This window comes from Canis lupus, chromosome 20 (assembly GCF_003254725.2).
Source record: "Canis lupus dingo isolate Sandy chromosome 20, ASM325472v2, whole genome shotgun sequence".
In the NCBI taxonomy this organism is placed as follows: Eukaryota; Metazoa; Chordata; class Mammalia; order Carnivora; family Canidae; genus Canis; species Canis lupus.
The window spans coordinates 39,832,795-39,846,702 of NC_064262.1; the positions used below are offsets into that span (position 1 = coordinate 39,832,795).

Consider the following 13,908-nt stretch of genomic DNA (forward strand, 5'->3'; position numbering starts at 1 on the left):
TGCTGGAGGGGTGGCTAAGATTGCCTATGCCACAGGGCACCTGGGTGGCTCAGTCAGTTAAGTGTCTGCCTTTGGCTCAGGTCATGATCTTAGAGTACTGAGATTGAGCCCCGCATTGGGCTCCCTGCTCAGCGGGGAACCTGCTTCTCCCTCTCCCTCTGCAGCATCCCCTGCTTAAGCTCTCTTTATCTCTCTCTTAAATAAATATATAATCTTTTAAAACTTTTTTTTTTTAAAAAGATTGCCTAGGCCAGCGGCTAGCCATGAAATCCCCATCAGGGGAAGAGAGGAAGCTCCCTAACCATGATCACCTCCATGGGGCTGGAGGCAAGGTGGTGTGTGGCAAGAGAGAAAGGAGGGGTAACAGGTGGAGGGATGGTATGTAGAGGTGTGGACAAGGGCTTTGATCATCCAGTTACGGGGGAAGGGGATGCCTCAGAAGGCAGACAGACGCCCTGACATGGGCACTCACTAGCTGGGGAGGGATGCCAGGACAGTAGGAAGAAGTAACAAGTCTGGAGGATTTGGGACCTGGGGGTCAAAGCATGGTCAGAGAGTACATCACCTTTCAGTTTACTACTCAAGGCTGATGGCCCTGGGAGAGCAGACACTCGTCCTCCTGGGTCATGACAGAGTGTCCCTAACAACAGGATGCACCTGACAGACTCCAGGCTCTGTGTACATATTATTGAATCCATGAGTAAATGAATGACAATGTAGGAAACAAGGCTGTAGCTCAAAGGAGGGAGGGAAGTCAGAGGGAAGCAGGTGCAAAGTGAGGGCAAGTGGGGCTCCGGGGAGCGCCCCTCCACCCCAGTGGGAAGGAAGGGGCAGGGGCAAAGGGAAGACAGGCAGAGACAGGCTGTGTTCCTCCAAGGGAGGATGTGTGAGCTGGAGGGGAACTGGGCTGCCTCCAATGGCACCTACTCAAGCTCACAGGGCAGGAGAGCTCCAGGGGAAGCAGCTTGGGGTATGGCACATAGGAGGAGCAGGGAGGGAGCACGTGAGGGCAGGGAGTCTCGGAGGGATGGCACAACCTGGCTCCATGTGACTAGTCAGGGAGCCTGGGAAGGCAGCAGCCACTGTCCAAGGCCACATCAACTCACCTGGGAGTAGACAGTAGCATGGACCCAGGCAAGCCGGCGACTCAGGTGGTCCAGCTTTTCGGAGAAAACCTTCTGACTCTTGGTCAACTCTGCAAGGATGTCCTTCCTCTGCCACCCAAGGGGAAAGGAGGACAGTCAGGCCACACCCACACCCACCCTGCCTGCCCCGGGTAGCCTGGTAGGGACCCCACCAGTGCCCAAAGCAGGCAGAGGGTTGGGCAGACACAGCTCCACTTGCCATCTCCTGCCTCTGACCCGCCCCCCCGCCCCCCTGCCCCAGCCCGGCAAGTCTGAGCAGGCCTCAGAGCAGGGCCTTGGTCATCTGCCCAGAATATGGAAGTGAGATGCAGCTGAGGCTCTGTGAGCCCCTGGCCAGGACACCCCAGGGACCAGAGCTCTAGAAGTTGCTCTCACCCTGGCCAAGCCTGGGCATTGCAGACCACTGGGGTCAGCCCGGGCCTGCCTGGCCCTACTCCCCAGGCCTGGAGAGCTATGGCAGAGGGGCTCCAGGGGGGTGGGGGAGTCAGGTCCTGCTTCCTGCTGACTCTGTAAGTGGCCGATGAAGCACTCAGGGTCGAATTCATAATTGATGAGGAAAGTGGGTGTGCGTCAGCACTTAGTGGGCAGGGGGCGGGGGCACCTTGGCACAGGCCGCAGCTGGCAATGGGGCTCAGGCCCCGTCCCGCCCTAGTGCCACCCCACTCTCACCGATGTGGCATAGTTGGGGGAGCAAGGACAGAATAACCACTGGGCAGCCCCCAGAAGCAGGGGCAGGGCAGTCCAGATTTCCTCTGTGGCCTTCCCGAGGAAGCCCGAGCTGGCTAACCACCTCCTCGTTAACAGCCCTCCTTCCCTGAAACCCATCTGCCCATCCAAGCCTTACCCGCTTAGGGCACCGGCGCAGCTTGTCCTCTGTGTCCCTTAGAGCCATGGCATACTCATTGACATCATCAGACACACCCACCATCTAGAGCATCAGACACCACATATCCAGCATGACCCTTGGGCACCTTACTCGCCCCCACTGCCCAAAACCAGGTCCGGCCCATGTGTTTCTGGCAGCACGTGACTCTGGCAGCACAGTCACACACAGGCACTGGGCACACACGCACACACAAGCATCGTAATGCCCAGGACTACAGGATGTGCTCGTGGGCCACCAATGGGAGACCTTGCCCAGCTGCTGGTGAACGCTGAGATTATACATCATGACGGCGCCATCCAGGACTTCCAGCAGGGAATTCTCGGTGAGGGGCTGCTCTGGCTCCTCGGGAGGCCGCCCCAGCAGCAGGCCCTCGTTCCAGTGGCTGCCCTCAACTAGGAAGTGGGGGAAAGGCAGGGTCAGGGCTACGGGCTCTCCCCTAAATCTGTGGTGCCAGGATGGGCCTCAAGGTAGGAGAAAGGGCCCCTTCCCCCTCCCTGGGTCCAAGGAGGGCTGTGCAGGGAGAGCATGGGGGCGGGGGCGGGGCAGGGCCTGCAGCTCCAGGCCTATTTCTGCAACATTGATTTCTTCCCCTCAGAATGCACTTCCCATGTCCTTGAGACACTGCCAGGCCCCAGGACCAGGAGGGAATGGAGGTGCAGCCTGGCTGTGGCCAGGGACACCACGTTTAGCCTGGCCCGGCACCTACTGTCCTCACGAGTCCTCTGTTCGGCGCTCAGCGTGCGGACCTTCACTTTCTCCGAGGTGCTCAGAGGCCGCCGTGGGGTCATCAGGCTCACGGCCGCTGTGCTGAGGAAGCGGTTAGCTCGGCCCAGGGTTGGAGAACTGAGCCAGCTGGGCCGGGGCAGGGGCAGCACGCCCCCCATGGCCAGAGCCTGCGTGGGGCGCTGTGGAGGAGAGAGGAGGCCAGACGCCACTCAGCTCCCCGGGACTGGGGCCCCCGTAGGGCCCCCTAGGTTTGTGGGGCTGGGAAATGGAGGAATGTTTGTGCCTCCACCTACAGCAAAGAAACCTGCTTGGTGAGAAGCTCCTTGCCTGTGTGGAGAGGGAGGTGGCCCTGTGTGACACCCCTGCCCTTATGATAGAGGGACAGCCCAACACCAAGCCCCCTGCCTGCCCCTACTGCGGCACCTGGGCCGCAGCCGGGGCTGGCTCCTCATCCTCGTCCAGGTCATCCATGGTGGCAGCTTGGAGCTCCAGCGGGTCGATCAGGATGTTGGCCTTGGAGGCAAGGTCATCTGGGAGGAATGGCAGGAGGGGTCTCAGGCCAGCAGAAGGCCCAGGGGTCACAGTGGAACTGCCCAGGATGGCGAGAGTGCACTGCTGCCTGAGCAGATACCACCGCACCTTTCCCTGTGGGACTCTCGTTAGTCCACCCTGGCCATCACGGCACCCCGAGGCCCTCTGTCTCATACGGCCTTCACGGCAGGACCATTCCCCATCACACCCTCTGTCAGTGCCTCTGCTTCCAGTGCCTGCACGCTCTCGGGAGGCCCCCTGCCTCTCTGCGCCATCACTTCCTTCCCTTAGAACACAAGACCTAGGGCTGTTTAGGCAGCTGCTCGTCTCATCTTGCACACAGGCCTCACCACAGGCTTGTCTGCCCCACCTCTACATGGACAGCCGACCACAGCGTCCCTGCTGCCTCTGGCAGCCCCCTTCCTCATGGTGCCCTGGCCCCACGGCCTCCACAGTGAAGGGGCCCTTCCCTTCACCTCTACCTTCCCTCTACCTCCTTATTTGGCTCACGCATGCCGTTCTTACACGCGCACCCCTGACTTCACTCCCCCATTTCAAGAACCTCCCAAAGCTGCCTCTGCCCCTGGAGTGAGCCCACACCTGCTTTATGGCCCACAAGGCCCTCAGACTTCACCTGGGGGACTCCTTGGCCTCATTTCCCAACGCTCCCTGCTGGTGGCTTCTTCTCCAGCACAACCACAGCTTTCTATCCCCGGACCCTGGCCGGCTGGTGCTGGCATCCCTGCCTATGCATGCTCTGTGCTCACAGCCACTTATGCTCATCCCTGAAACCTACGCAGGCAGCACTTATGAACGTGCCCCTCCCACCCCTGTGACCTCACCAAAATCCTACAGTCACTCCTCTGCCAGCACTCATGCCTCTAATTCATTATGGGATTTCCAGACTTCCCCTGGGGTAGGTGCCCAGAGGGCAGAGATGGCTGGACCTAAGATCTGAGGCAGATGGGCATCTCCCTGCTGGAGCAGGTCAAGATACTCGGGCGCCCTCTGGTGGAGCTCGGAACTCACGGCAAAGCTGGCTGAGGGACGGCCTCTGGGCCCTCTAAGCCCCCTTCCAAGCCCCATTGCCCTGCCCACTGCCCACAGGTCTGAACGCACCTTTGAGGGTCTTCCGAAGGTGTGAGAGGAGGCCTCCCAGGCGCTGAAGGTCGAAGTAGTCTACCTTGCCATTATAGAAGACCTGGGGTGGGATGTAGGCCTCTGCAAGGAGGGGTCAGAGAGGCCAGGCCAGCAGTGAGCCAGGCAGGAAGACCTACTGAGAAGCCAGCCCTCTCTGTTGCTTAGCACAGAGGGGACCCATGGCCTCTGCCACCCACCCGCCCAGGCACACAACATGGCTTCCCCTCCCTCCACCATTTCAGGTCAGTGCCAGCGACTGCACGAGTTGGGATGAAGGGGGCATTCGGGCTGCAGTCACATTCAGAGAGGGCCCTGCCCCAGCCCTATGGATAACCTGTAATCCAGGGCAGATATAGTTCCCACTGGTCCTCAGGATCAGTGTTTGTCCCATACAAACACAGCCCCCAGCACCTCAGAGCCCATCCATAGTGTCCTCTACAAGGACTGCAGAGGACCGGACAGGCTGGGACTGAGGAGAAGAGCCTGGACTGGGCAGGAACTTGTGGGGACAGAGTGAATATGGGCTTGCCACTCCTCCAGTGTGGGGCCCCTGCTGCCCTCTGGAAAAGCCGCCCATAAGCAAGCGAGAACTCAACCGGACAGGAAGTCTGGGACAGCTCCATCCCCACCCCACCACCAGCTCTGCACTCTACACCATCACCCAGGGCAGCTCTGCCCAGCCTCTCTGATGAGGCCTGGCCCTACTCACCCTCACTGAAGGAGGCACGAGGATTTGAGGCCTTGTATTCATCCCAATAGTGGCGCAGGGCAGAGATCAGCCGGTGCAAGAAGCAGACCATGTACTCAGGGGGGCAGAGCATAGGCATGTTCTGCAGGCACAGGGTGCAGGACATGCATCTGTGTCAGCCCAGAGCCAGCCCACTCCTCATCCAAGGCCTGCCCCAGGATTCTGAGTTGAGCACCAAGAGCAGGGCAGCAGAGAAAGAGTGTGACGAGGCAGGGCCACAGCAGGATGAGGTACCAGAAAGTTGCAGACCTGGTGACACAGCCAGGAGTCCACAGTGGGCTGGCCTAGTGGACACTCACCCCCCGGCCACTGGCATTCTCCTGTAGAAACTTGCGGAACTTGGTCAGGAAGATGTATCTAGAAGCTTCACCCTTTGGGGGAATGAAAAATGAGGCTGTGAGGAGCTGGCCTCAGAGCAGACTAGCTCAGTACTGTGCCTCAGCCTGGGCCCCACCATGGGAACCCGAGCCAGTCCCTGCCCTTTGGGCCTGAGGGCCCAGTACCAGCACCCCTCCCTGACAGGGGCCCACACAGGATTCTGGGCACCACTCACCCCGTTATCATCTTTATTGTTCAGCAGCAGCTTCAGGATCTGGACCTGCAGTTCTTCCACCACTGGGGCAGGAAACAGGACCCTGAGCCCTCTTTGGGCAGGACCTTGCCCGCAGGCTCCCAGGGATGGGAGGGGAGGGCAGGTTTGGATTGGGGCTCCACTCCCAGGGTTCCACGGGCCCCATCTAGACAGGGTCGCTACCAGAAGCACCTCCCAGTACATACAGATATAAATCCTCCACCCGCTATCCAGTGCCCCAGGCAGGGGGCCGACCTTCAATGCGCTTCTTGAGCCTCTGGCAACCCCGTTCATAGGCACGCCTCCGAACACGCTCCTCGGCGGTCTCATCCTTCACATCCTTACTGTCTTTGCCCTAGCCAGGAGCAGTGAATGAAAGACAGCAGGACTCACCCAGGACTCAGCCAGGCCTGCTTCAACCAGGAGACCACCCCTCCCTCCCCTGCCCCATAGACCAGGCTGGAGAAGGGGCCACCCATGCTAAGGGCCGAGTGGCTCAGATATCCTGGGCCAGCCCTCACTGTGACCCTGCTTGCCCATCTCCGTGGACCCACCTCCCTGCTGGAGCGGTGGGGCCACCAGGTGGTGGGGATGAGCTCCTGGAGGCCAGCCTCCTCCACTCGCAGGGGGCTCTTGATATAGAAGAAGACCACAGACCGAAGCACGTCGAAGCTGGTGGTAGTCAAGGCAGAGATCTGCTCACCAGAGGGCGCTCTGTGCATCCTCATGGGTTTTTCCCGGGAAGCCCTCTCCAAACTCACCTATCCCACCCTAACGGGGAACCACAGCTTATTATGAGCCTGTCTCCCCGGACCATGAGCCCCGATAAAGAACCATGGCTGTCAAGCCCAATTCCCAGCAAATGGACAAAAAAGGCTTGTCGCAGTAACTTGAGATTGAGAGGCAGGCTGGAGAGAGGGCCTGGTGGTCTCTCTGTCCTCTAGCTGTTTCTGCCTCCAGGAGGCTGAAGACCCCACCCAGACAGAGAAGACGGCTACCAGCACAGGCTTCTCGGCCAGGGCCCTCCCTCCTGTGACACAGTCCTCAAGGCTGCTGGGGAGCAGGAAGAGCAGAGTCCTAAAAGACCTTGTAGCGACCCCCACCGTGGGACTCGGAGAAGGAGCTGTGCTTTGGCTGCAGAGGCCAGCCCCTGGTGGCACCTCCACACCTCCACACGGTGCAAGAGTCTGCAGCCACCCAGAGATCCCTGCGCAGGCTGACCAGCTGGCCAGGGGCCTTTGTTCTACCCTTCCTGCGCTGTTGACAAAGTGTCGGGAAGGCTGGGTTCCAGAAAAAGGACTCACATCTTGGGTGGCTCTGGTCCCCGGCCTCCCTGGGGACCCCTGACCAGAGGTCCACTGCCCTCCCCAGCCTCTACTGACCCTGGAGGACACCACATGTCCGGCCCACCAAGCAGCAAGGGGAGGATACAGGACGTTGCTAAGCAGAAATTTGCGGGACTTCTCATGCCTCAGGATGGCGATGGTGAGCCGCAGGTAGTGGATCTGTGGGGAGTGGGGGTTCAGAGTGGGCAGCTAAGGCCCAGGGGGCTCGGGGCAGGGACAGGTGCTCCCACCTGCAGGCCCAGGTCTGGGACGATGGGAGAGAATCGGTAAAGCCGCAGCAGGGACATCATCAAGTGCTTGAGGCAGTCCTGCACTTCATGGTCCTGGGGGAGAGAGGCCGCGCTGCATGCCTGCCCAGTGGAGGCCAGGCCCCAGGCAGCCATCTCGGGTCCTTTCCCAAGCCCTCCCTCCCGGGACCTCTCCCATCTCGGTGGGGCCTGCCATCTTGGCCTGAGGCCTGAAGTCAGGAGCCTCACCTCCATGAAGAGCCACAGAAGGTCGAGGACCTGACGCACCACGGACTGAGCCTGCACAGGGGTGCCTGCTTCCATGACGCCCCGCAGGAAACTCATGAGCACGGCTTCTACCAGGTACACCTTGCGCTGCACCAAGGCCAAGGGCAGGCACTGGTAAGGCAGCGGCCTCCCGCCCCACCCACGGCACTCCTGCCCAAGCACGTGGTCGAGGCCACGGGCAGAGATGGACTCCTGGGCTTCCTCAAGCAACCCCAAAACACAGATGAGCTCTTCCAGGGTCTGAATGAGACACAGGAAGGGCCATTGCCCCAGAGCACCTCAGTGCTTCGCACATGCAGTTCCCTTAGTAGTGACATCATTCCTGCATCTTCTAAGACATCCCCTGATACCCTTGGCTGGAAGCATCCCCTCCTACCCTGGGTGACATCCTCGATGCCAGGTGATGGTGCGGAGCTTCACGCACCTCAGCTTCCCAGCCCCTAGCACAGGCATGTACGCTACCATGCTGTGCCTCTCCCCCTCCCTGGCGTCCCCTCACCAGAAGCGGTGCGAAGCGATGGAAGATGTGGGCCAGTGTGAGGAGGACAGTGGGCTGGCCTTGCAACTGCCACTCAGAGCTATTCTTCTCCACCAGCCGGCCTTCCTGTGTGTAGGGGAGAGAGGACAGTGAGGAGCAGAGGGCTGCAGAAGGCCCTCAGCTCACCCAGCCCAGACCCCTGGCTCACCACAGAGTCCAGCTCCACGCTGAGCACTGCCTGGAAGCAGCCTAGCAACTTCTGTGCCCGTACTAGGTCAGCGCGGGGCGGGTCCTGCAGGGGCCGGTAGCCTGCCACTGGGTAGGTGGCACAGAGTTAAGCCGGCAATACCTGGTCTGTGGCTCAGACACACCCACCCCTCTCCGCTGAGACCCGTGAGGAGGCACGTAGGCTCCGGGGCAGGGCTGGGAAGTCAGAGTACTTGGTGTGCAGCAGAGCTCTCCTGCTCCGGGGTTGTACCTTCTCCTGATGCTTCACCTCCTTCTGTTCCACACAGGCAGCAACAGTACCCACCTGAGGAGATTGCTGCAAGAACTGAGCTCCTCGGCACCCACCTAAGCTGTACCCTCCTCTCTCTTTGAGGCAGCCATGGCCTGCCACCAGCCCACAGAACTCCTGGGGCAGGGAGTCCTTCATCCCTGCTTCAAGAGCTTCCATGTAGTCCAGACTTCTTCCCAAAAGGATATCGCAAGGGACGGCTACCAAAGTTGAAGGCCACAGACTCCTTGAAGGAGAGGCTGATGGCTGGGAAGTAGGCCATGCCCAGGCCCCTGGACAAGTTCTCAAAAGCGGTGCCCAGTGACACGCCATTCCTAGAGCAGAAGAGAAGGCCTGTGAGCCAGTGCTAAGAATGATGTGGCCCAAACAAGCCAGTGAGCAAGGCTCCATTGTGCCTGTCCACTTTCAGGGTACCAAAGTCGGCCTGGCCTCTGGAAGGAGGCCAGGCCTATGGGTAAAGGCAGGAGACTCACAGGCAGAAGGACAGAGTGCCATCGTCCAGGTCAATGAGGCAGCTCACGATGTCCCCCGCTGCCCACGCCTACCAGAGGAGGACGCCTTACAGATTCACAGAAGCCCAGCAGCCTGCCCACTCCACCTTCTGGGCTGTGTCTCCACTACCACCCAGGGGAGGTGACCATAAATACAGAGGACCTAAGTCCCTGCCCCCTCCCCATGCCCTACAGTCTCTTGAGGCTGCCCAGTGGCTTCTACCAAGCTGTGAGGAGGGACATGGGCAGGTGGACTACAGGGGTCTTGGTCCTCACCTTGCCATAATTTGTCGTGGTCACATTCCACTTGCGCACCCGGTTGCCATCATAGGCATAGGAATTGTGTGTATCTCCAACTCCCTCCTAAGGAGGAAGTGTCTGTAAGGTCCAGGGGAGGTGGGAAAGAGCAGAGCCAGAGCCCACCAGCCATCAACCTTGGACCCACAGAGCTCTAGAGAAAGGGGCTGATGCTCTGGGAGAGAGTGATTTCCTGGGATGAGAGGCCCTAGCATGCAGTGGGATGCATTCCCCCTCTAGAAGGCAGTCTGGGTGAGGGTCCTGAGCAGACTTCGTGTGGTCTGGCAGGTTGCCTGAGTCCCAGTGAGGCCTGCAGCGACAGCAGGCCTCCCTGGGAGGGGCCCTCTCCACGTGTACCTCCTGATTGAAGCGGCAGTTGATAGTGCACCAGCCAATCTGCATGAGCCCCTGAGAGGAGATGAGCACCTCGTAGACCCATTTCCCTGGAATAAGCCGAGTCAGGACTAGCAAGTGAACAAAGACTGCCTCCTGCCTCAGACCTGGGCTCACAGACTCCCTCCCAAACACCTGGGCCACAGCAGAGCATGGTCTCACCTTTGTACACGCATGTGGTAGAGCGGATAGTACCAAAGTTGCTGTGCCCGATCACCTGGGTGAAGAGTAGTGAGGGGTGAGCCTCCTCTCCAGCACACAGACTACCTCCCCAAGGGGGAAAGGCCTCATCCCCAGCTCAAGGCCAATACTGTGCCAAGCCTAAACAGGGTGTGGGGGCCCTAGGCCTGTGTCAGAAGGGATTCTAGGTCAGGAGCAGGACAGGAGGGGCCTGTGGCTGTGTCAGGAAGAGCTTTGGGCCGGGGTCACACCAAGAAAGTCTCAGGGCTGTGTCAGGAGGGTTTGGGGGCTGAGAACTCAATGAGCCCATTGGGAGGGGTTTGCGGCTACAGCATCATAAAGAAAGGTAAAGAGGCCTAGGTCACATCAGGAGGAGCTTGGATCTGGGGCCCTTGCCCTCACTCACCCCCAGGAGGTCATCGTCCACCAGAAGAAGCCCTTCGAAGCCACCCGTATGGTCCAGGACCACAGTGGATGGGCCAAGCCGGCCTTCAACCTGTCCTGAAAAGGAGGGCGGGTGTGGGCAGGGCAGAGGGTCTGAGAGAATGCACAGAGGGCACTGAGCTCCCCAGGGCTCCCAGGACCCCCCTGAGCCTAGTCTGGCTCCCCCAATCCCATTCTGGAAACTGCCACATACCCTGGCTCTCCTCATCCTCATCCTCTACATGTAACAGCTGGTCCAGATGCTCTGGCAGGTTCTGGAAGTTCAGGGGTTTCCTGGGGAGAGCAAGAGGCTGAGAGGGGCCCAAAAATCGTTGAAACCAACCAGATGACACTCAACCCCTGCCCTCTCCCTCTCCTCGGAGCTTTAGTCCAGACAGTGGCTGCCTGGACTCCAGGAGAAGTGTCGTGTCTAGTCCTAGATTCTGGGATGCTGGGGGCCAAAAGGCCAGATTATCCACTAAACTAAAAAGTACTAGTTCAGTGTGGTACTAGTACTGGTTTAGGACTTGAAAAAGAAGAAGAGCCCTCCCTCAGCCTTGACTCCTTAATCTGTAAAAACAGAACAGCAGCTATATGTCAGAGATGCTGTGAAGATTCCAAGGCATAATGCAGGCCCTCTGCATAGCCCATAACCTGCCAACCCTTGAGGGACTCTGTTGATCTGTCTGGAAGAGAAAGGCTGGGAGAAGTACCGACTCCCAAGGTGGCCTATACCAATGACAACTAGGCAGGCCCTTGATTCCTGATCTGTGGTACCAGCCGGGGAAATCCGGACTAAAGGAGACATGTCTTGGGATGATGAAGGGCCAAGCCCTCTGAGCTGCTGGGTGGCTCTGTCCTGTACCCACCTATACAGGAGAGTGGGGCACATGGCCTACCGGCTGTCTGCCCCAGCCAGAGGGGCTGGGGAAATCTGAGTGGCCACCTTATCATCCCAGCACACATGCTCAGAGGAAAAAGGCCTCTGCCCAATCCTGGCCAGCTCTTTCCTGAGCACAGCTGCTAAGAATAGCAGGGAATGGGGTAGCAGTAATTAGCAAGGCTCGAATAGAACAGAGACCAGTGCCCATCTGGATCCAGCCCACAGACTGCCGGCACCTGCTCTGTCACCTCTGATCCTCCCTCCCTCCCTCCCACTGGCCTAGAGGGGAGGCTCTGGAAGAGGACATAGATGGGCCAAAACTCCAACTCTCTGGCAAGGTAGCATCAACCCTGCCTCAGGAACCACATGCTCCCCTGCCATGAGGTATTACTGAGCTGTAGGAAGTAAAGACACACGAAGCCCCCTCCCTATTCCTGTTCAAGGCCAGCTGGTGGCCATACGATGGGGTGCCCCACCAGGAGCAGGGAAAGTTCAGTCAACCCCATCTCTAAAGACCCAGACAGGCCCAGGGATAAAGGCTTCCATCCCAGCAGTGCTTATCAGCCCCCACTTGGGAAGGCTGTTCTAGTTTTGTGCCTGCTCTCAAGAGCAGCTCGGGGCAGCCAGCCTGAGACAGCCTTACTGAGAGCCTGCAGCACTGCCCTTTGGCCAACCCAGCACTCGTCTGCCCTTTCTGGATTGCCGAGGCCCCAGCCCAGGGCTCTGCATCCACACGAGCGCTGACTGATGGCCCTGCCACCTGCTCTTCCTCCTGGCAGCCACAGAACCGGTGGCAGCAGGACCATTTCTGATATCACATGAGGTTGGGATCAGATGGCCCTGGGAACAGGCCAGGACTAGGGTTGGCATGGAGGTGGGCAGTGGCCCTCCACAAGTAGGAATCCTAAGGCCACCACAGCCATTTAAATGTAACAGGCAATAGCGTTGTCCTTTCCTTTGGGTCTGCCCAAAGAGCGGAGACTGTGGAAGACAGGATGGCCCAGCTGGCAAGGGGGCTGAGGTATAGGGACACCCATGCCTCACCGCAGGAAGGCAAGATCCACATGATCCTTTAAAGAAAGAACTTAGCAATAGTCTTACATACAGTTCAAATGCTCCAGCCACATGATTCCAACTTTCAGCATCTTTGCAGCACTGTTTACAAAAGCAAAAGCACTCCCCCACCCCAAACCAGGGCAGCGCTAAAGGCTACAGCAGATCCCTGGCCCTAAAAGATGCCCACCAAGATTAATGTGGAATACAGAAATAAAAAAACACTCAGGAGAAAAATTTTAATGACCAAGATAGGATCTAAACTTCCATATACTTTTGGAGGTAAGGGATCTGTCCATTATCCTGATGGCAGTGATGGTTTTACAGGTTATTTGAATTAAAACTTACTGTATATTACCCTTTAAATACATGTAGTATATTGCATGTCAATTATTCCTCAATAAAACTTTATTTTTTTAAAGATTTTATTCATTTATTTTAGAGAGGGAGGGAGATAGAGAGCAGAGAGGGAGAGGGAGAGAGAGAAGCAGACTCCCTGCTGAGCAGAGAGCTCTATGTGGGACTTGATCCCAGGACCCTGAGATCATGAACTGAGCTGAAGGCAGACACTTAACCAACTGAGCCACCCAGGTGCCCCTAAAACTTTTCTTAAAAGAACTGAAAGTCGGGGTGCCTGGGTGGCTCAGTCAGTTAGGCATCCAACTCTTGGTTTCAGCTCAGGTCATGATTTCAGGATCATGAGATCAAGCCCTGCATTGGGCTCCATACTCAATGCAGAGTCTGCTTGAGATTCTCACCCTCTCCCTCCCCTACCACCCCTCCCCACACTCATGCGCTCACTCGCCCATGTGTTCTCTCTCTAAAATAAAAATATAATCTTTAAAAAAAAAAAAGAACTGAAGGTCACAGAAAATTTTTTAAAAATTTTTATACAGCATAATCCAAACTATATACATCACAAGATAAGGAAAACAGAAAGAAATCATGCTCAAATGGTCATGTCAGAATAATATGTTTTTTTCTTTTTCTTTTAAGTTTCTGTTCAATTGCACTTGTAACTTTGATATGGATAAAACTTAAAAGCACTCAACTTGCAAGGAAAAGGGGTTGGTTTGGTCTGTACTTTATAAGTTCAGGCAGAGGCTACAGAGGATGGAGATGGGATCAAAGTGCAGGCAGGTGCACCAGGGACCAGATGCTGACTGTAGAGTAGGGGTGAACTGCTATCCTAAGGACCGAATGTGCACCACCTCCCTAACCTCCACAATATCCTCAGAAGGAAGGTACTAACACGGTAAGGAAAGAGGAAGAGGCAGATCCAGAATGCAAACTCTCTGGCCAGAGGTCTCACAGCCAGGAGTGGCAGAGGGTGAATAGAACCCAAGCCAGCCTATCCAGAGCCTCTCTGACTGGTCCTTCAGAGTGAGGGGCTACCCACATGGCCATACCTGCTGGTGGCTGCAGTGGGCGCATGCTCAGGAGAGGAAAAGATGCGGTGCAGGTAGTCATTCAGTAGTTTCTCGTGCACAATGCCTGTTCCCCCAGGGAAGAGAGCGAGAAGGGTCACATGGTCAGTGCCGCTACCAGACTGTGCTGGCCCTAAAGGCTCCTGGTCCTAGGCCAG

The 13,908-nt window shown here is 57.7% G+C and overlaps 1 protein-coding gene across 10 annotated transcripts in view; it reads right to left on the reverse strand.

The window, feature by feature from the left end:
• Nucleotides 1-13,908, reverse strand: part of RNF123 (ring finger protein 123) — a 30,423-nt gene that overhangs the window by 12,653 nt on the left and 3,862 nt on the right. For all 10 annotated transcript variants that reach the window (XR_007404283.1, XM_049098144.1, XM_025455870.3 and 7 more), the window contains exons 3-26: nt 13,733-13,817; nt 10,602-10,681; nt 10,371-10,465; nt 9,947-10,001; nt 9,749-9,834; nt 9,371-9,457; nt 9,077-9,144; nt 8,792-8,917; nt 8,295-8,409; nt 8,108-8,212; nt 7,570-7,695; nt 7,324-7,416; nt 7,179-7,252; nt 6,302-6,419; nt 6,003-6,102; nt 5,730-5,791; nt 5,476-5,547; nt 5,138-5,258; nt 4,408-4,509; nt 3,181-3,287; nt 2,738-2,936; nt 2,278-2,423; nt 1,990-2,073; nt 1,107-1,214 (exon numbers count right to left, since the gene is read on the reverse strand). Coding sequence is in view for 9 of the 10 variants with exons in the window: in XM_049098144.1 (XP_048954101.1) it covers nt 1,107-1,214; nt 1,990-2,073; nt 2,278-2,423; nt 2,738-2,936; nt 3,181-3,287; nt 4,408-4,509; nt 5,138-5,258; nt 5,476-5,547; nt 5,730-5,791; nt 6,003-6,102; nt 6,302-6,419; nt 7,179-7,252; nt 7,324-7,416; nt 7,570-7,695; nt 8,108-8,212; nt 8,295-8,409; nt 8,792-8,917; nt 9,077-9,144; nt 9,371-9,457; nt 9,749-9,834; nt 9,947-10,001; nt 10,371-10,465; nt 10,602-10,681; nt 13,733-13,817 (2,414 nt within the window). In the remaining variant the exon portion in view is untranslated. The remainder of the gene's footprint in view (nt 1-1,106; nt 1,215-1,989; nt 2,074-2,277; nt 2,424-2,737; nt 2,937-3,180; nt 3,288-4,407; nt 4,510-5,137; nt 5,259-5,475; nt 5,548-5,729; nt 5,792-6,002; nt 6,103-6,301; nt 6,420-7,178; nt 7,253-7,323; nt 7,417-7,569; nt 7,696-8,107; nt 8,213-8,294; nt 8,410-8,791; nt 8,918-9,076; nt 9,145-9,370; nt 9,458-9,748; nt 9,835-9,946; nt 10,002-10,370; nt 10,466-10,601; nt 10,682-13,732; nt 13,818-13,908) is intronic.